This window comes from Calliphora vicina, chromosome 2 (genome assembly GCF_958450345.1).
Source record: "Calliphora vicina chromosome 2, idCalVici1.1, whole genome shotgun sequence".
In the NCBI taxonomy this organism is placed as follows: Eukaryota; Metazoa; Arthropoda; class Insecta; order Diptera; family Calliphoridae; genus Calliphora; species Calliphora vicina.
Genome location: NC_088781.1, coordinates 84,412,391 through 84,434,406, shown reverse-complemented (window position 1 = coordinate 84,434,406; position 22,016 = coordinate 84,412,391). Strand labels below are relative to the sequence as shown.

General features: G+C 30.9%; 1 protein-coding gene across 1 annotated transcript in view; it reads left to right on the top strand.

The window, feature by feature from the left end:
- The window catches only part of mib2 (mind bomb 2), a 205,748-nt gene that overhangs the window by 66,016 nt on the left and 117,716 nt on the right, over window positions 1-22,016 (top strand). Inside the window, exon 2 of the mRNA XM_065499485.1 lies at window positions 1,218-1,286. Within this exon, the coding sequence (XP_065355557.1) occupies window positions 1,220-1,286 (67 nt within the window). The 5' untranslated portion in view covers window positions 1,218-1,219. The remainder of the gene's footprint in view (window positions 1-1,217; window positions 1,287-22,016) is intronic.

The following is a 22,016-nucleotide window of genomic DNA, read 5'->3' as shown; positions in this document are numbered from 1 at the left end:
CAAATCTAAAATTCAAGCTTGACGGGTTATGGTTTAGTGAATGCGAATTTAAAAGTGATAATCAATGGTACTATTTCCTTATTGCAATGGTACTTTTTGAATATTTTATAATAATAAACATAAAAATTTAAAATTAGGAACACATTTTGCATTTTCTATAATAATGGACCCAGAAATATGAAATTAGACATTTACAATTAGATTCACAAAGTGAGACTTGATAGTACTATTTCTTTCTTCTAATTGGGGTGGCGAAGCGCACCGGGTCAGCTAGTTCGCAAATAAAAATATTTTGCAATTAACTAACTCTCTGTTTATATGTTACTTTGTTATTTTTTTTATTTTTTTAAATGCAAAAATTAAAGAATTAAAAATTCTTGTTTGTCTTGCAATCCAATTAATGCAAAATCGCAATGAAAACCGAAAGAAAAACTAAAAACGTTAAAAATATGGCAATGTTTGAAATTTTATTTGCAAATAGTGTCATTAATCATGAATTGTTTTCGTGAGTGATCTATTTGCAAATAAAAATATATTTATTTGCGAATAAGTCGTTCGTATAAACGTAGTATATGTAAATGTGTATTTATTCGTTGTAATGAAAAAATCGATAACTAACATTAATTCCCCCTTTGAGGATTGTAACTTCTTCAGTATCAAGTGTGATTAATTTCATGGTTTTAGGTTTATTATGGCCTATCATAGACTAGGTTATTGGTGATGAAATAAAATAAAAAAATAAAAAATATATGTAATGACGTAAGGCGTTACGCTGAAACATATTTGCAAATATGTAATGACGTCAAGCTTTACGTCGAAACATATTTAACTCGTCATATTTATAATCAATCACTTAAGCAGAATAAATTTATATATCTTCCCCTTAATAAAACAATAGTGTATAATTTTTTTGCCATTTCAAAATAATTGAGTTTTAATTTTTTGTGTTAGTAGACATCTGGAACAAAATTAATATTTCAATTGATGTTTGAAATTTTGACCACATATACAATCAGTTATGTAGATTCTTATTATGTATTAATGCTTATACACTATTGTTTTATCTAGGGGACGATATGTATTTCATTCGGTTATTTTTCATAAAATTGTTCGAATTATTTGTTATTCGAAAACAGTAATTTTTTAAAATTCTTCGATTTATGGATAAACAAAAATTATTTACTAAATCTTTTCTTTTTGTATTTATATATTTGTAGAAATGCGTGCATCAATTCCCCCAGGAATTAGGGTCGTACGTGGGCCAAATTGGATATGGCAAAATCAAGGTTTGTAAATATTTCGTTACATCATAATTATACATCCGACGGTAAATGCTGACTTTTCTATGGAATTACTTCTTTAGACAAAATTTTGTAATGAATTAGGCGAGGTTGTATATTTGGTGTTTGATTAATAATTGAGTTTTATTAAATTTTTCTATTGCTTGTATACTAACAATGAAAATATAGCTTAGCCTAGAATTGAGTAACTTTGTAAAGTCACTAAATTGTTTAAATTTACAAATATTCTTAAAAATATACTTATTTCTATTTAGCTTTGTAACAGGTTCTATTTAGCCTTGTGACAGGTTCTCAGCATTTTCAGTATGTTAATATCACTTTCATTGAGTGCATTTCGTTTATTGAGTGCACTCTCAAGTGTTCAATGTCCGCATTCTTTTTTCGTAAATTCTTGAGTGTTAAATTTCACTGTCGTTTAAAGAACAATGAACCGTCTGTCTTTAATAATTTTAATTACTAATACGCATATTTGTATTAGAATGTTGTCTTGTATTTGTATATTGAAATTTTGTAGAATTACTTAATTCTGGTGAGGTGGCTTGGCTAGTATGTGTAGCCATTAATTTGAGATAGTGAGATATATTATGTTTACGGTAAATGTTTCTTGGTGTAGAATACTTAGTCTATGGTATTATTGTTGAAGTAATCCTTAAACATTTTATTCGATATATGAGCTGTTGGTTTTGTTATTTGCTGCTTCTTAAATATGTTCACGAGATGCAGTTTGTAGTTTTGTAGCTGTTGTTGATCTTAACGAATTTGATAGTTATTTCTGTGACCTGCATTGTAATAACCAGGGCAACCAAAAATATGAAATATCATATTCTTTGCTGTGCGTTGTATACAAACATTTGTTAGTTATTTATCCGTTTCAGAGAATATTAAGAATTTTGGCATCATCGTTTTTAGTGCATATTTTGCTCTTTAGAGAATATTTTAGCATATTTTTGCGTTTTATAGCATATTTTCTTTTCTTTCATTATTTTGTTTTCTTAATATAATTTTATTGTTTGCATTAATTTTTTATTTCTATATTTTAATATTTGTTAAGGTCCAATGATAATTGGCCTATCTATTTAAAGAAAAAATTAGAGTGCCCATAATCGATTTATATTCATTGAATTTTCGTTGACTTAATAGCGTTTAGTTTTCATATATTTGAATTAAATTAAAAATATATACACACAATTATCAAAATTTAACAAATAGTAAAAAAATACGTAAATAATTAAAAGAAAATTCCAAAATTGTATGTATATTATTATGGGCAACTTCTTAAGTAAACAAACTTAAGGTTGCTTGAGACATTTATGGTTGGACATTAACAGTTTACCACTATTTAAACAATTATTCAAGTAATGTTCAGATTATAATCTGATCGAGCAGAATTAAAAAAAAATAAATAAATAAACCTAAATATCTCTTGAACTAAAAGAGATAACTTACATATATTTACATATATTTTGAAAATCTCCTTACTATTTATATTTTAAATTTCAGCTCATTCGGATCATACTTGGATTTTTGGAGATATTTTTAAAAAATGTGAGGCGTGTAATTTTGATAATTAAGCGTAAAAGGCTCTATTTATAACTTTTCTGTCTTTGGTGACCCCCAATGAAATTTTACGGCAAAAAGTTTCGTAGAATATTTTAATCCTTAAATGTCCTTTTTGAAAGGACTTTTTTCGATTTTCTCGAAAAAGGGGTCAATTTGACCCCTAAAGATAAGAGATAGGGGGTTAAGGTCTTCCACAAAAATGATCCCCATAAAATTCCACAATATAACTCTGACAATAAGAATTATCTCAGATATTAAATTACAACATTTTTTTCAGTTAGTATAATGCTACCTTTGATCATAAAATTAAAACTTTGACCCACTGTAAAAAAAAAATTCAGACTAGCTGGACTATAAGTTTATTCTACAAAAATGATGCCCTTTCAGAATTATAGGGTTGCTGTTCTGTTCCAATCAAAAAGTCTCAATTTGTTGGACAGTGTTATTAAGATCCATCGAAAAGATAGATTTACTCAAATTGTCGCGAAGATATCAATAAATCATTAAAAAACAATATAAATGGATATCGATTAGGGTATTCAAATTAATTTTGGTCGATTAGGGTTAACCGATTAATTTTGGTCGGTTAACCGTTCGAATAATTCAAAATTGCCGATTTTCAAATAACGAATAAACCGATTAATTTGTGTCTGTTAACCGATTAACCGAAATTTCTTTTTTTGCACTTTAACATATTTATACCCTACACCACCATAGTGGGGAGGGTATTATGCGTTTGTGCAGATGTTTGTAACGCCCAAAAATATTGGTCTAACACCCACCTTAAAGTATACCGATCGACTTAGAATCACTTTCTGAGTCGATTAAACGATGTCCGTCCGTCCGTCTGGTTGGCTGGCTGGCTGGCTGTCCATGTAAACCTTGTGCGCAGAGTACAGGTCGCAATTTTGAAGATATTTCGATCAAATTTGGTACATATTACTTTTTCGCCCCAAGGACCAAGCCTATTGAAACTGGCTGAAATCGGTCCATTATTTCACCTAGCCCCCATACAAATGTCCCCTCGAAATTGGACTTTATCGGTCATAAATGTTTAATTTATCTATGTATCTACACAAATTTCGCTCCAAATAAGTTTTATATATACAAAATTCATGTCACCAAATTTTGTTACGATCGGTCCATAATTAGTCATAGCTCCCATATAGACCCGCTTCCGAAAATCATTTTAACGTGCATAAATCACTTAAAAATGTTCGTATACACACAAAATTCAACATAAATAACTTTCATATAGACATAAATTACACGACCTAATTTTATGGTGATCGGTCCATAATTGATCATAGCTCCCATATAAGGCCCCTTCGAAAAATCACTCAAAAATATAAATTATTGATATTTTAAAAGAAAAATATTTTTACTCATTTACTTGGTGTAGGGTATTATATGGTCGGGCTTGACCGACCATACTTTCTTACTTGTTTTTTTTGTTTTTAATTTTCCATTTGAATTCAAATACAATTGTCAAAGTAAAATTACATATTTTTTCGAACATTCAAGAAATGTGTTTAGTGAGTATAATAACCAGGGAAACCAAAATATGCAAATGCATGTTTTTTCTGGTGAGTCTAATGAGCACATGGATAAAATATTTACACGTTTCAGAACTATTTAAGAATTTTGTCATCGATTTGTTAGTGCATATTTTTGCATATTTTACCCTTAAATACATATTTTTGCATATATTTGTTTTAAGAGCATATTTATGTCATATTTTGCGTTTTTAGAGCATATTTTACTGTTTAATAGCATATTTTGAGATTATCAAAAACAAATTTTGTCTTACTTATTTTTCGCTGTTGTGTTACAGGTTTTTACTTCCTTTGTTTAAAATTCAAAATTAAAAAATAGATGGCTTTTCACCAAAAAAAAAAAATTTAAAAAACAAAAAATTTTTTTTTTAAATTTTTTATTTTGAAGTATAATTAGGTGAAGGGTATATAATATTCGGCACAGCCGAATATAGCTCTCTTACTTGTTTTAATATAAAATAAGCACTATTTTAATAATAGCTCCATCTAAATATCAAATTTTAGTTCTAATTCAAACTTAACCGTTCTAAGTGTTAAAGAAATATTGTCTTTTAAATTTGCTCCTGTAACATAAGTTGATGTCGAAAGAACATTTTCTATGTTTAAAAATGTTTTCAGATCCAATAGACAACGATTTTTATTTGAAAATTTAAGTAAATTTGTTTTGGTTAAAAATTATGTAAAAGTTTGTTTTTTTAAGAGCATATTTTTTAAATTTTAAGAGCATATTTTAAAGTTTTTACTGCATATTTAAAGCGCCTAAAACGCTTTTTTTAGAGCATATTTCCGGTTTCCCTGATAATAACTGATATATTTAATTTACATATAATTGTTGGATGAGAACATAATAATAGACGAAACTGGAGACACTACTGAAACGAGTTTTTATCAGAACTTATTGAAATTATTAAAAGAATTTAAAATCTAAAAAGTCCAAAAAGGATTTCAATGGTATAATGGAGGATTTTAAATGCTTAGAAAAAATTAAAAAAATAACTTTCGATTTCTCCAACATCTACAATCAGCAAGAGAGTTTTTTCCAAGTCGAGTTTTATTAAACCTAAAGAAAATTATTTACTTTTTGGTTGAATTTTTATGTTATGTTTTGTTTTTGTTCTTTTTATTAATAAAATACTTCAATAAGTACACAAAATTCGTGATTTAGTTTCAGTTTAACATTTAAATAGAAATTATTCGGTTAATGGAATAATTTAAAATTAACCGATTATTAACCGATTAAATCTAAACCCCGATTAAGTATTTGTTCGATTAACCAATTAAACCAGAAACCCGATTTATTGAATACCCTAATATCGATAGACGAAATAATGGATGAGAAAGGAAGAAACAGGTATTGAGTCCCCTAATGATAAAACTTCAACAAAAAAGTAGTTTGGCTGTCTTAAACAGAGCAACTCATTGAATTATTGTTAGGCTTTTTGATACTTCCATTTAAATTTTGGAAGCCAAATTTATTTAGATGTTAATCTACATATCGAGCCCTAACCGCAAAAATAACGTAAGCGACATTTTTTTTTCCAAAATTGACTTTTTAATGGAAATCGATAGAAAACTTTCGTGCGCATCAACACCCGTAATCAGCGTTGCCGCATTCGTCCAATTGGACCAAAATTGGTAGTTTAAAGTTAACAAATTGACTTTTGGTAGTTTGGTTGGTTTGTTCCGATATTTGTCGTATTTTGGTAGGCTACGATATTTCTGAATACAGAAGTATTTTTAAGAACAAAATAATTAAAATAATAACGAAAAAACTACTTATGTTAAGGCAAAATAATAAAACTACATATTTGCAAAATATGAAGATAGCATTTTCTAAAATATTTAGTTTAGTCAGGTAAATGTGTATTTATTTAGTAGTGTTGAGATCAAAAAATGCCAAAGGGCTCTCAAAACTTTTATTTTCTAATAATATGTGTTAAACTCTGCTTCAATATCATTTTCCTCTGGATAATTTTATAGCAGCAATAATATAATTTTAAGTTAACTATTAATTTTGAAACAAATCCATATAGCATTTCTCAAATATTTTAAATTTGGTAGGTTTTGGTAGGCTTTGGTAGTTTTTAATTAGAAATTTGGTAGGAAAAATATTTTATGAGTGGCAACGCTGCCCGTAATAATGAAAATTTAGTGTTTATATATACAGAGATATCGCAATTTCAATTATATCGTAAGCGACACTCACCTTTTTGCTTTACAGCAAAAAAAAAATTAGACAGTAGTCACATCCAAACAGAAGAATTTAAGTTTAAGAATTTTTTTGAAGGAACAAAAACAAAGGAGGGAAAATGTTTTGTTTTTATGTGCTAGTTTCGACCTTCAAAAAGTTTTGAATATGCCTCATAGTAAAACAAGTAAGAAAGTATGGTTGGTCAGGCCGGACCATATAATATCCTACTCTAAGAAAAAGAGCAAAATCATTTTTCATAAAATTTTTTTAAAATTTAAATAATTTATATTTTTGACTGATTTTCGAAATGGATCTTATATGGGAGCTATGACCAATTATGGAGCGATCACCATGAAATTAGGTCGTGTGATTTATGTTTACATGAAAGTTATTTATGTTGAATTTTATGTGTATACCAAAATTTTTAAGAGATTTATGAACGTTAAAGTGATTTTTGGAAGCGGGTCTTATATGGGAGCTATAACTAATTATGGGCCGACCACAATAACATTTGGTGACATTAATTCCGTATATATAAAACTTATTTGGAGCAAAATTTGTGGAAGTCCAATTTCGGTAGGAAATTTGTATAGAGGCTAGGTGAAATAATGGACCGATTTCAGCCAGTTTCAATAGGCTCCGTCCTTGGGCCGCACAAGCTTTACATGGACAGCCAGCCAGACGAACGAACATCGTTTAATAGACTCAGAAAGTGATTCTGAATCGATCGGTATACTTTAAGGTGGGTGCTAGACTAATATTTTTGGGCGTTACAAACATCTGCACAAACGCATAATACCCTCCCCACTATGGTGCTGTAGGGTATAAATATTACACTGTTTTATTCATGAAAATACTAGTATTACAATTTAAGTGTTTATGGATTGTGTTTTATATGGGGTGAAAAAGACGGCAAACGATGTTGTAATGAAATTTGTACTGCAATGTACAAATATCTCCTTATTTTAGATGAACGGAAAACTGTGAACGATTTAAGTTTATATTGCGATAGCTGTCATGTCATAATAAAGCCATGTTAACCATGATAGCTTATTTCATTATATCATCCAAATTCTTTAAATCTATTAAAATTACTTACTTACTACCAGGTCTTACCATGATGCCTATTGATTCACATCACAATAGAATCATTTACTCGAAACCGAACTGTATGGGCTCCTAGTGAGTGGCCTACAGTTATTCGAAGTGCAAGAACAAACCCTTACGGTTATGAGTGTATATCGTTAAAGCACTCTGATTTTCTAAACTGGAAAATGTTTCTGATCTGCTTCTTCCAAAGAAAGTAAAATTAAGCCCGATGTGGTCTGCAATATTTGATACAACCGTGATTACAATTAAATAAAGCTATTTAGACAATAATGAGGAAAAGACTATTAACATTGATTTAAATACTTCTACGGTCCGTGGACCTCACAGCACAGAATTAAAAATTTCGTCACATAAACTCAATGATATAAAAGCTCTTTGCAATAAAAATATGTTTTTATATGTTTTATTTTGTTCTAAAACATTCCCAAAATATTAAAGACGCCTTAAACGAAATATATTAAGAAGATGTGCCTTAATTTCCTAAGCACCTACTATATTATGTTAAATCTTTACTATGATTTATAACAAATGTTTAATTTACTGCATACTTTAAGAAAATATATTTTCGAAACTTAACCCTTAAATGCATGATTTTAACTTATATTTTTCTATAAAATATCAAATATTTAGTTGATTTTTATTTATTATATTTCCATTATCTTTAGTTTGATTTAGAATTTCTTTAGCTGAAACTTTTCGTACTCCATTTGATTTTTCGGAATTAGAATCTGAATTAGTATCAAGCTTATATTCGTCTAAAATTAAATGGAACTGGAATGTAGACAATTGGCAACAATATGCATTAAAGGGTTAAGAAAATATTTTTTCTTTGTAAAGCTTTTATCGTATGCGCCACAATTTAGTCTCAGTACCGCAATTCTGTAACTTTTTAACGACAAAATTTTGTCGTTAAGTAATCAAAATTCGTTAGTTAACAATATTTATCGTTAAGAGATATTCCGAATTAAATTTTACCGATTATTTTCGTTAAAAATAGTCGGTAGATAACGAAATTTGTCGGTAGGTTAACGACAAATAAAATGTTCTAGTTAAGCCATAACGATAATTGTTTAGGAGTTAGTTTTGTAACATAAATATTCGAAATAAGTTGTTTTTTGAAAGTACGGTTGGTCAACTTTTTTGTGTTTGTTAGATACGGACTGATTTGGGTTTTTAATATAAAAATTAACATGCTTTAATTATCTTTTTAAGATAAATTTGGACATATATTTGGTCAATTCACAAGGTCTCTTATCAGTCATATTGTCATAATGTCCTAACATATCTCGTCTCGGCGGCTCGGCTTAACCGACTCTTAGGCATTCGGCACAGGTCTCTGCTGGCAATACAAACCACTGTGAAATATTAGGACAATATGACATGATAAGATACGTTGTGAATTGACCAATTATATTAATTTTAGAAAATAATATTCGAATTTTAAGAGCAACTTTTATTTGGGGCATAATATCCATAATTAACACATTTCTGGAGTGTATAGTATTTATCCCTATATTCAATTTCCATTTTTGGCGATGTGATACGATTATAAACTTATATAAAAGTTATAAAATCGTTTTTAAGACAGTATTCTAAGAAGGAAATTCATCTGAATTTGTCGACTGTCCTTATAACAACACATATCTAAATTCTGAATTAATGATCACTTGTGGTGGCATAGACATATGTATTACACTGGGTTACTTTTATTTTTAGAAAAAAAACTCTTGTTCTTTTGTTTTCAGTAGGTTTCGCGAACATATTTGGGTGAGCTGATGCTTGATTTTTGTATATAAATGCGATTATTTATTCACACGACTACGAATTTATCTGCAAACACGAAAAAATAGTAAATATTTTTATGATTTTTTAATTTTAAAAATATTGACATTTATATTTTTAACTATATTCGTCGTTAAAATTTATTACCGAGAGATATCGTTAACTTCAAATAGTGAATATTAAATTCGTTAAAGCAACCGATAGTTTTCGTTACTTAACGACATCGGTAGGAAAGTATAAAAAGTTACAAAATTGAGGTACAGCTGCCTGTAATAGAGACGGTAAAAATTACGTAAGCTCCAAAACAAATTTTTTACTCACAAAATTAACTTAAAAATGCACTTATCGCATGTATGATACCATTAATAGACTACATTTTAATTTTCAAAGAAATCCTTCGCACGACTTAAAATAAAAACAAAAAAAAAACACTCTCCTATAAAATTTGATTTTTGACGCTTACGTTATTTTCGCGGTTAGGGCTCGATATGCTCCAAAAATTTTTACCAAAGAATTACACACGCTCTCCATAGAGTTTTTTAAATAGTATTCAAATGATAAAAAGTGAGTTTTGAAGCTCTTTGTAGAATCATTTCGAGAAATTTATCCGAAACGTCCTCTCCCTACTGATCCTATAAACATTGGGATTGAGAATCAAAAATATTATGCTACTAATTACTAAAAAAAGTTTGAAGTATTGTGCAGTTTAAATGATAAGTCAAATAAATTTATTAAGAAAAAAAAAAATATTTTTATTTAAGTTTTTATTTTTTCATAAAAATTTATATTGATGATACGTTTTTTTGTTTCAGAAAATAACAATTCAAAAAAACGTAAGCCACATATATTAAAGTGTGCTCTGAAAAAAATAGTTTTTTTTCATAAAATATATTTCTAGAGTCATTGTAATTCAGATTTGAAAATTTTGTTTCAATATCTCAAGTAGTTTTCATTTTATATCGTTTTTTGCTTCATACACAGTTCAGTTCTAGTTCAGTTCGGACTAGGGTATTCGAATTATTCGATTATTCTCTTGTTCGAATAGAACGAATAATTCTAAGAGATTTTAACTTGTTCGAATAATTCGATCACACGTTTAAAATTAATCGAATTATTCGAATAATTTTAATTTTTTTAAAAAAGAAAAGAATGAAGTTTTGATGTCGGTTTTTTAATATTTTATTGTTAAAGAAAATCAAAAAATAAAGTTAAGTTAACAATTCAAGTATTGATAACGTTAAAAAACATTCGAAAACAAAGTCCATCATTAAATTTTCATTAACAATATTCTGATCAGATTAACTCCCGAACAATCTACAAAACAATTGACAAGCAAACCCTATAGTTTCGTTTTGGAGCTATGCTTTAAAAATTTTGTGCTAGAATTTAAGTACAATATAAACGTATTAAGAACATTTTATGTTGTTCATTAATTCGGGTTTTAAAATGAGTAACTAATTCTTTAGTAAATTAATTATTCCTATTTCTAAATTATTTATAACAACTTGTATTATACCCTCAAGTTCTATCAGGGTTCCGAATCTTTGCTTAATCAAATTGTCTTAGGGAATTACACAAATCTGTCCAAAGTTTGATATCATTGTCAGTGAACATGGCTAATTTGAAGTCAGGCAGTGCAAGATTGACGCATTTACGCAAAAAGTTTATTACCATATTAGACAAAGATGTTCAACGATGTTCAAAATCATGTATAAGACGAACTCCATGCTTTTCTTGCAGCAAAACGTTAGTTTGCAATATTTGTGTTCATCATTCGATTTATTAAATATTTTGCAACACTTACCTACGCGGTTAATAACATCACTTATATACATACAGACTCTTTAAGATCATGGCCTTTGTCTATTCCAATGTTATCATTATAAATGTCATCCTCAATATCACTTTCGACGACCGTTTCAAAATCACATGCTCTATCACATTCAACTCCACATTAATCTAAGTTAATATTTTGATTATTAATTGCGATTCTTCTAATATTTCGCCATCTAAATAACAAATACTTTATTCCGTACCTATTATTTTCATTGGTTCAAGTCCTAAGTTAAAAACTTTGAATGATTTGTTTTTAGAATTGTAACTTCTTGCAGCAATATTTATATATTTATAGAAGAAGCTATAACACTCATCTCATTCAGAGTGGTCGAAAGTCCCTTTGTCTTTAGTTATTTGTCGAATTTCAGAAACAATACAATTTTTGTGAGTCATTTTTACTTATTTAAATTTGAAATTATGAAAAATTTAATAAATTTAAAGATATATGAACATTTATTCGTTTTATTCGATTATTCTACATAAAATTGTTCGAATTATTCGTTATTCGAAAATGGCCATTTTTAAATTGTTCGAATAATTATTCGTAAGAAATTATTCGATTAATCGAACGATCATTAGTCGAATGAATACCCTAGTTCGGACGTGTTTATTTTTACTCCGAGTTAACTCGTTATTTTAATGTATCTATCGGAAAATAAATATAAATATCACCTGTTTATTATTTACGCGAAAGGACGCCTTTATTTTAATAATATTATTAAATAAAAAAATAAAAACAACAACTAAAAGACAAATAAGTAAAAAAATTCTTTAGATTTTTTTTTTGAACCTTTTTTGTGCATTGACTATTAAATAAAGATCAATAGTGTTAACGAAAGTAATTACAAATACTCTTAAATGAGTCTCTTCAACGAAAACAGTGAGCGAAGGTTAAGTGTAAACGGCAGAAATGCATACGTTACAGTTAATGTAGACGAAAAAAATATAAACAAAACAAACAGAAGAATAGATGACAACTTTTTTTAACCGCCAAACCTGTTAACCGCGCTCGTTCTTGTTCCCCCGCATTGACAACAACTAATGATTGTCAAACAAAAGAAAATTCAATTCAATCAGAAAATAAAAATATTTTATCTATGCCTGAAAGTATGCTAGCTATATCAGCTTCAGATACGAAATCCACCACACTAACTACAAATAAAATTAACCCATTAAGCGGCGCTATACCCAAGATTAGTCAACCATTAAATAATGATAATAAATCCCAAATACAGGTTGGAATGGACCGGTATATTACAGTATTAAAACGGGCACGAAGTCCCAAGTCCCCGAAAGCGGCACCCTTGGCCAATTACAGGTTCACTATCCTTACCTGATAGACTAAACAATGAAAATCGTTTTTCTATTCTGGAATGTGAAACTAATGAACCAGTAAATAAAATCCACTATACAAAACCATCCCCCATTTACTTGAGAGAAAATAATTCGAATCCACTGGTTCAGAGCCTGATCTCATTAATAGGAGAGAACTCTTTTTACGTAATCCCAATCAAGAAAGGCACGATTCATGAAACTAAAATACAGATCAATAGTGAAAACGATTATAGAAAGGTTGTAACATATTTTGAAACTCAAAAGAAAAGTTTTTACACTTATCAGCTGAAAGGAAGCAAGGGTCTACAAGTTGTAATAAAGGGTATTTACTAGGGTATTCAATTAATCGGGTTTCTGGTTTAATCGGTTAATCGAGCAAATAATTAATCGAGGTTTAGATTTATTCGGTTAATAATCGGTTAATTTAAAATTATTCGATTAACCGAATAATTTCTATTTTCATTTTAAATTCAAAATACAACAACGAATTTTGTGTACAAAAACATAAAAAACACCAAATAATGTATTTGAGATCTTTTTTGTAAACATATCGCATATTTGCTGCAATAACGTCATAACTCAAAATCCGTGTTTTATGAACTGAGTAATAACAAATATGCGCTTTCATCTAGTTTCATCAGTTTTCAAAAAGTCAATTATTTTTTGTGTGAGAGTGTTTTTTTTGTTGTAAACATCAAAATTAAAATTCATGTTTTCTCGCATATTTGATAAGTAAAAATTTGGGTTAGATTAGAAAGATATTAACATCTACTATTTATATTTCTGAAATCGCATGATTTATCGAAAATTTATTTAGGAAATAGTAAAATGTCATAAAATATTTAAAGACGTTTTTCTCGAAACGACTTTTTTTGGAATTACGACGTTGTTGCAGAAAATGATCGATGTGTGATTTTTTTAGGGTTTTGTGAGTTCTTCTGAAATAATCTTTTATAAAAAGAAAATAATTTAAACGATTTTTTCTTTAGATTTAATAAAAGTTTTCTTGGAATATGTTGGAGATTGTATATGTTGGAGAAATCAAAAGCATGATAAAGAATATACCTTTTTGGATTGTTTTAGATTTTGGTTAATTTAGTTATGATAAAACTAATTTCAAAAAAAGTTTCGTCTATACATGTAAATACAAACAAAGTTTCAAATACATGTGAGTTAAATATGTCAGTTGTTATACATACTCACTAATCATGTTTATTGGATGTTCAAACATATCTAATTTTAATTTGAAATTTGTATTTGAATTGAAACGGTAAAATAAATACAAACAATTTTTTAAAGTGCAAAAAAAAAATGAATTTCGGTTAATCGACACAAATTAATCGGTTTATTTGTTATTTGAAAATCGGCAATTTCAAATTATTCGAACAGTTAACCGTCCAAAATTAATCGGTTAACCGATTAACGGTTAATCGATTGAATACCCTAGTATTTACTGTAAAGTTGAACCACTCGAAATAAAGCAAAGCTTAGAAGATAAAGGCTATAACAAAAAATGTGATAAATATTAGAAATCGCGAAAAAAAATACCCCAACCACTCTTCCGTGTTGAACTTGAACCCGGTGACATAAACCTTTAAAGAAATGAAACACATCCCATATATAACCTGAAGTACTTATTGCATCGTAAAATTACGGTAGAAGAACCACACAAACGATTTGGCCCCGTCCAATGTATGAATTGCCAAGAATATGGACACACCAAGGCATATTGCAAATTGCCACCAGTATGTGTCATTTGCGGGGAGTTGCATAACACATCCCAATGTAACAAATCTAAAGATGATCCTAAAATAAAAAAAGTGCAGCAATTGCGGAGGTAACCACACAGCAAACTGCAGGGGTTGTCCTGTCTACTCAATTGTTAAAAAATCACAAAGCCATAAACCAAAGATTTCCCCCGCTCAGCCATTAAATAACAACAATTTGAACTACCCCCCGTTGCAACAGACATATGACAACAAAGTAACATATGCAAATGTACTTAGAAACAACCAAACTCAGCCGCAAGTCCGTCAACTCCAAAACGAAAATATGAACCCAGAGGTAAGAGAGCAAACGCCAATTTTCAATTTTACTAGACTAGAATCTACAATATAAACTCTTGTGCAATCGGTAAATAACTTTACAAACTCAACGAGTAACATGATGCAAGAAATGCTTAAGATGCAATCAATGTTATTGCAGGCTGTGCTTAACAGACCATGAACTGCCTAAGAATATGTTTTTGGAATGCAAACGGCATACGCCAACACAAAAACGAACTCGAATATTTTTTAAGAAACCAACAAATTGATGTAATGCTGGTTTCTGAAACTCATTTGACGTCCAGAAGTTCCTTTCGAATAAATGGATATGTAATATATGATACCAAAGATCCCAGAGGTAGAGCATGCGGAGGCTCGGCAATTTTAATAAAAGCTCGAATAAAACACTACTTAATGTGTGATTTTTGCGAAGATTATCTTCAAGCTACTACAATCTGTCTTGAAGATTTTCATCGAAACTTAGTGATTTCATCGATATACTCACCCCCAAGATTCTCAATTACAGAAAGTCAATATAATAGATTTTTTAAATCACTAGGCCCCCGTTTCCTGGCTGCTGGCGATTATAATGCTAAGCACACATTCTGGGGATCACGACTGATTACCCCTAAAGGTCGTGTTTTGTTCGACTCAATTTCTAAAATGGGTTTGCATGTGCTTTCGAGCGGCCAACCTACTTACTGGCCTACTGACCCACGAAAAATACCGGATGTTATTGATTTTAGCGTGATGAAAAATATCCCTAGAGAAATGATTCAAATTGAATCCTCGCTGGAACTATCTTCAGATCACTCACCCACTATTATTACTTTATTGAGCCCCCTAGAAATTGTATCCCCGACTGGTAATTTAGCGATGGCAGGCACAAGAATAAATTGGCTCAAATATAAAAAATACCTCAGTACACATTACTCGGAAAACATACCGCTAAGAACACCAGAAAACATCGATCACTCTCTTATCAATTTCGATAAAAATCTCAGAATGGCTGCTCAACATGCTACCCAAACACCCCGACAATTCAGATATAATAGAATTAATTCTGCAGATGTCGAACGGCTCTTAAATGAAAAAGGAAGATTTCGAAGAGAGTGGCAATTGCACAGATTCCCCCAACTAAAATCGAAGCTTAAAGATTGTATAAAAAGACTTAAAAAGCTCTTGGAATTTCGAAAAATGGAATCATTGAATAAATATTTAGAAAGCCTGGACGCAACCCCGCAATCGGATTACTCATTATGGCGAGCAACAAAAAATCTTAAAAGACCCGTTATATGTAAGTCCCCCTTGCGAAATTCAAGTGGTGGTTGGGCAAGAAATGATACTGAAAAAGGGAATCTGTTTGTTAATCATTTAAAAAAAGTATTTACACCGAACACATCAAACGAAGCAATTGAGTTGCCACCTGTTGCACCCTATTTTGCAGCAGCCGTACCCCTACGTTTTGAGATTCGAGAGATCGAAAATGCTATTGCTGATTTAAATCCCAAGAAAGCGCCTGGTATGGATAAGATCAGTAACAAGATGCTTATGGAGCTACCCCGGATAGCAATAAAAATAATTCTTTTTATTTTTAATGCTATATTACGACTTGAATATTATCCACCAGAATGGAAGGTTTCACTGGTTACCATGATACCCAAGCCGGGAAAAGATCACACAAAAGTAGAATCATACAGACCCATCAGCCTATTGTCTAATATATCAAAGCTATTTGAGAAGATACTTATGAACAAGTTGTACCCGATGTTAACTGAAAACAATTGTATTCCGAATCATCAATTTGGATTTAGAAGAAAACACAGTACTATCGAACAAACCCATAGACTTGTAAATATGGTGAGAAAAGCGTTTAAAGAAAAGAAATACTGTTCTGCACTCTTCATCGACATCTCTCAAGCGTTTGATAAGGTATGGCATGCTGGATTAATGTACAAATTGAGTCAAAATTTACCGGCAAACACACATAAGCTGTTGGAAAGCTATTTAACTGGTCGAACATTTAAGGTTAAAGAGGGAAACTTTTTAAGTACTGCACAACCCATTGAAGCTGGAGTCCCCCAAGGCAGTATCCTGCGACCTTTTTTATATTTGATGTATTCGTCTGATATGCCAACTAACAATCGCACTCATACATCAACATTTGCTGATGATACTGCTATTCTAAGCATTCATGAAAACCCTCAAGAAGCGTCTCGTTACTTACAAAACCACATATTTGAATTAGAAAAATGGTTAAAACAATGGAAAATTAAAGTCAACGAGCAAAAATGTACACACATTACATTTACATTGCGTAGAGAATCATGACCCCCTATTCATATCAATAACCAAACAATAATTCAACAATCGGAAGTGAAATACCTCGGAATACATCTCGATCGTCGCCTTACATGGAAAAGTCATATAGATGCAAAGTTGACTCAAATGAAATTGAAATCAATTCAAATTAATTGGCTTATTGTCAGAAACTCCACGCTTAGTTTAGATTGTAAACTTCTACTTTATAACATGATCATAAAACCGATATGGTGTTATGGCATACAGTTATGGGGCACGGCCTCAACGTCAAATGTAGAAAAGATCCAAAGACACCAAAACAAGTTTCTAAGAATGATCACAGTTGCCCCCTGGTATATCAAAAACGCGAATATACCCAAAGATCTAAACGTGCCCATTGTAAAAACTGAAATCTCGAAAAATGTACAAAAATATTTAAAAAAAACTTGAAGTTCACCCAAACCCGCTGGCCCGCAACATATTAGATAAGCGTGGCCACACTCGATTAAGAAGGAGGGACACAGCAGACCTAATCTAGAAGGAAGAATGCCAATTTAACCAAAACAACCATGAATACAAAATTTTTTCGTCCGGCACTGGCTGGACTAATTAAATAATAATTATTAGATATAAGATTTGAACCACTTATTGTTAGTTCATTAAATAATGAAGATACAATAAATAAATGATAAAAAAAAAATCCATGGTCGATTATATTGACGGAGTTGCTGCATACATGGACGACATAATTGTGTCAGGCACTAACGAAGCAAGCCACAATGCAAATTTAACTCGTGTTCTAGAAAGAATAACAGATTTTGGGTTTACACTTAAAATAGAAAAATGTAAATTTGGCATGCAGTCTGTACGATATCTTGGACAAGTCATAGACAAGGAAGGACTTCGTCCTGATCCTAGCAAACTAACATGCCACCACCATCTAATCTGTCAACTGTACAATCATATCTGGGTGCTATAAATTATTATGGCAAGTATGTCGGAAAAATGCACGAGCTGCGCCGACCTATAGATGCACTTCTCCATAAAAACGCTGTATGGAACTGGACATCCGAGTGCCAGAGATCGTTTGACAAATTCAAAGAAATTTTGAAGTCTGATCTTCACTCATATATTTTGACCCAGGGTTGGAAATAGTTGTTGCCGCAGACGCATCATATACAGGCGTTGGTGCATGTATATGAGGGTGTCCCTTATTTTTCGATATCGTTTATTTTTTGACGCATACCCTCTGAAAACTTTCGTATTGACCTAAAATATCACCAAAAAATTGTTTAGCTTGTTCTAAGAAGGGCGATTTAGTTTTGAGGTGCATTTACAAGGGGAAAAAATGATTTTTTTTCAGTTTTTGTAAAAATTTTGCCATTAAATAATTACTTTTGCAATTTAATTTGAAAGAATCGAAATGTGTACGTAATTGTCGTTCTAATAAGATATAAAACACAAAAATTTGTTAAAAAATGTTAAAGTTATTAAAAAATCGCCAGGCCATTAACGTGTCTCAGGCCACAAGAACAAGAAATGTAGGAACAAAATTAACATATTTTGAGAAATATTAAAATAAAAGCTTATTTTTACTTAGAATATATCCATATTTACTTGTGTATGAGTTTTTGCCTTCCTAGGATACCGTTAACCTATTCGCAAGTATAACCAAAAAAAATTATTTTTTTTTAACGGCAGTTTCAAAACTCCAATTTAAAATTTTGTTAAATAAATTTCAGAATTTTTGTGATCATCACATTGGTATTTATTAAGAACCGATTTTGATGAAACTTAAGAAAAATATAACACAGTCTAGTATTTACAAAAACAACAGAAAAATTAACCCTTAATATCACATTTTAATTTGTCTGCTGTTTTTGTAAATACTAGACTTCATGTTATATTTTTCTTAAGTTTTATCAAAATCGGCATAAAAATATATAACATTCGGTATCTTTCCATGAGAAATTCCAAATATTGAAAAAATTGACCTTTGACCTTCACGATTTAAGGGTTTAAGGCTTCCAATTTTAGTAAACCTTTCAGACTACATTGAAAATTAACTGGAATATAATATCCTGAATAGGTTTTACTTAAAAATCGTAACAGTAAGAAAATTTGGCTCATTCGCTAAAATATGGCCAAAAAATTAGTTTTTCTCGAAAATCGTTTGAAATTGTCGTTAAAAAAATTAATTTTTTTTAGTTATAATTGCGAATAGGTTAACGGTATCCTAGGAAGACAAAAACTCATACACAAGTAAATATGGATATATTCTAAGTAAAAATAAGCTTTTATTTTAATATTTCTCAAAATATGTTAATTTTGTTAGTACATTTCTTGTTCTTGTGGCCTGAGACACGTTAATGGCCTGGCGATTTTTTAATAACTTTAACATTTTTTAACCAACTTTTGTGTTTTATATGTTATTAGAACGACAATTGCGTACACATTTCGATTCTTTTAAATTAAATTGCAAAAGTAATTATTTAATCACAAAATGTTTACAAAAACTGAAAAAAATGCATTTTTTCCCCTTGTAAATGCACCTCAAAACAAGCTAAAAATTTTTTTGGTTGTATTTTAGGTCAATACGAAAGTTTTCAGAGGGTATGCGTCAAAAAATAAACGATATCGAAAAATAAGGGACACACTAATGTATAACACAGGTATTATGAGAAGTCTATTAAAACTATCAGTCATGCATCGAGATTGTTGATGAAAGCCTAGCAGGGCTATAGTCAAATAGAAAAGGGAGCGCTTGCTTTAGTATTCGCTGTTACCAAGTTTCACAGATACATTTTTGGTCGTAGATTCACACTCCAAACCGACCACAAGCCCTTGTTGTCTATATTTGGCTCGAAGAAAGGTATCCCAATATATACAGCAAAGCGATTGCAAAGGTGGGCGCTCACGCTAAAAATTTATGATTTCAATATTGAATATATATCAACAACAATCTTTGGCTATGCAGATGTTCTTTCTCGTCTGATTAATGAGTACGTCAAACCAGATGAAGAATATGTAATTGCTTCAATACAAGTAGAGAATGATATAGATCGTGTTCAAGACGACATACTTCAAAAACTGCCAGTAACTCACACAACGGTTCAAAGAGCTGCACAACAATCACATCTGTTGCAAAAAGTTATACAAAACGTTCAGAACGGCTGGCCCGCAGCTGCTAAAATCGATGATTCTGACGTCCGCAGCTTTTATAAACACAAAGATGCTCTTTACCTTTCCAACGACTGCCTAATGTGTGGAGAACACATTGTCATACCACACAAGTACAGAACACGTATCTTGCAACAGCTTCATAAAGGGGATCAAGGAATGCAAAGAATGAAAACAATTGCAAGAGCCTATGTTTTGGATGTGCAAATTGAGGATTTGGTAAAAACTGTAATAAATGTGCCGAGGTCGCAAAATCACCTACTAAGACGCTTCTTGAGTCGTGGAAAATACTAAACGGTCCATGGGAACGCATACACATAGACTACGCCGGTCCAATGGAAGGTACATATTTCCTTGTAGTTATAGACGCTTCTTCAAAATGGCCAGAAATCCATTCAACAATCTCAACAACAACTAACAAAACCATTCAATTGTTAGAAGCCGTGTTCGCTAGATTTGGTATTCCACAAACCTTAGTATCGGATAACGGTACCCAATTCGTTTCAGCACAATTCGAGATATTTTGTCAACAAAATGGTATCGACCACATTCGGATAGCACCGCACCACCCGCAGTCAAATGGGCAGGCTGAAAGGTTTGTCGATACGTTGAAAATATCTCTTCAGAAAAATCAAGGGGAAGGAGACTTACAGGACGCAATTCAAGTGTTCCTATCTACCTACCGTAGTACACCAAATCCCAACGCACCTATGCAAAAATCTCCAGCAGAGATTATGCTAGGATGGAAAATAAAGACGTCACTAGACTTGCTTAAGCCAAAAGTTCAACACAGCAACGAGTATGACGAACGCCAACAAATCCAAAATAAACAATTCAACGAGTACCATAAAGCAAAGCATCGTCAATTTCTAGTCGGAGACACCGTTGATGTAAAGGTTTATCACAACAACAAGTTTAGATGGTCAACAGGTTCAGTTAAAGAACAAATAGGAAAAGTAATGTACAATGTTCAACTACAAAATTCAAATAGGACTATCAGACGTCATGCAAATCAAATGCGATTGCGTTCAAAGCATTTGCCTCTTGAAGAAGCTGATATGGAATTACCATTAGATATCATTTGCCACGAACCGAAGTGACAACCACCTAGGCAACTGGCGATACCCTTGCCAGATTATAATGACCAAGACAGTGAAGGAAATACGCCAATTCGCAGATTCGCTAGAGAGCGAAGACAACTCCAGCGGTTCAGGGACTTTCATTTTACGAGGAAGGTGTTGGCATCTCTGTTTTATAAATGTCATATCAAAGGGAAAATGAATTTTTAAAGAAGAAGTCATAAGAGCTTTACCGGTGAAACAATTAAGAAGTTTATATTTTATAGTTTGCTAAGTTTATTTGGATTAATTATATAAATATATTTTGAATTGATTTCTTATGTTGTTTCATTAAAACACAACAGTTACATGCCCTACACTTTATGTTTGTAGTTCTGCAAAACTTGGAGTTATGATTTTTGTTGGTACATCTGTAACATCTACCCTCTTTCTTAATATTGAATTTTTATCGTCGATGCTTAAAGTACTTTTACATGTAGCTGTCGAATGATTATTTCTTTTGCAGAACACACAATACTGACTTCTATCGGTGTTCACATGTAGAGTAGCTGCAGTGTGATTTTTTGGTTTATACTCTCTTTTCAAACATTCGTTTATCACTTTCTGATAATTGAGCCATTTCCATTGCTTCCATTTCGCTTTTAATAAAGTTCAGCAAAAAACATAACTGCTCCCCCTCTTGACCATTACCTTTTAGATTTTCAATTGCAGTATCAACACTGGAATTTAACCCTGGATGG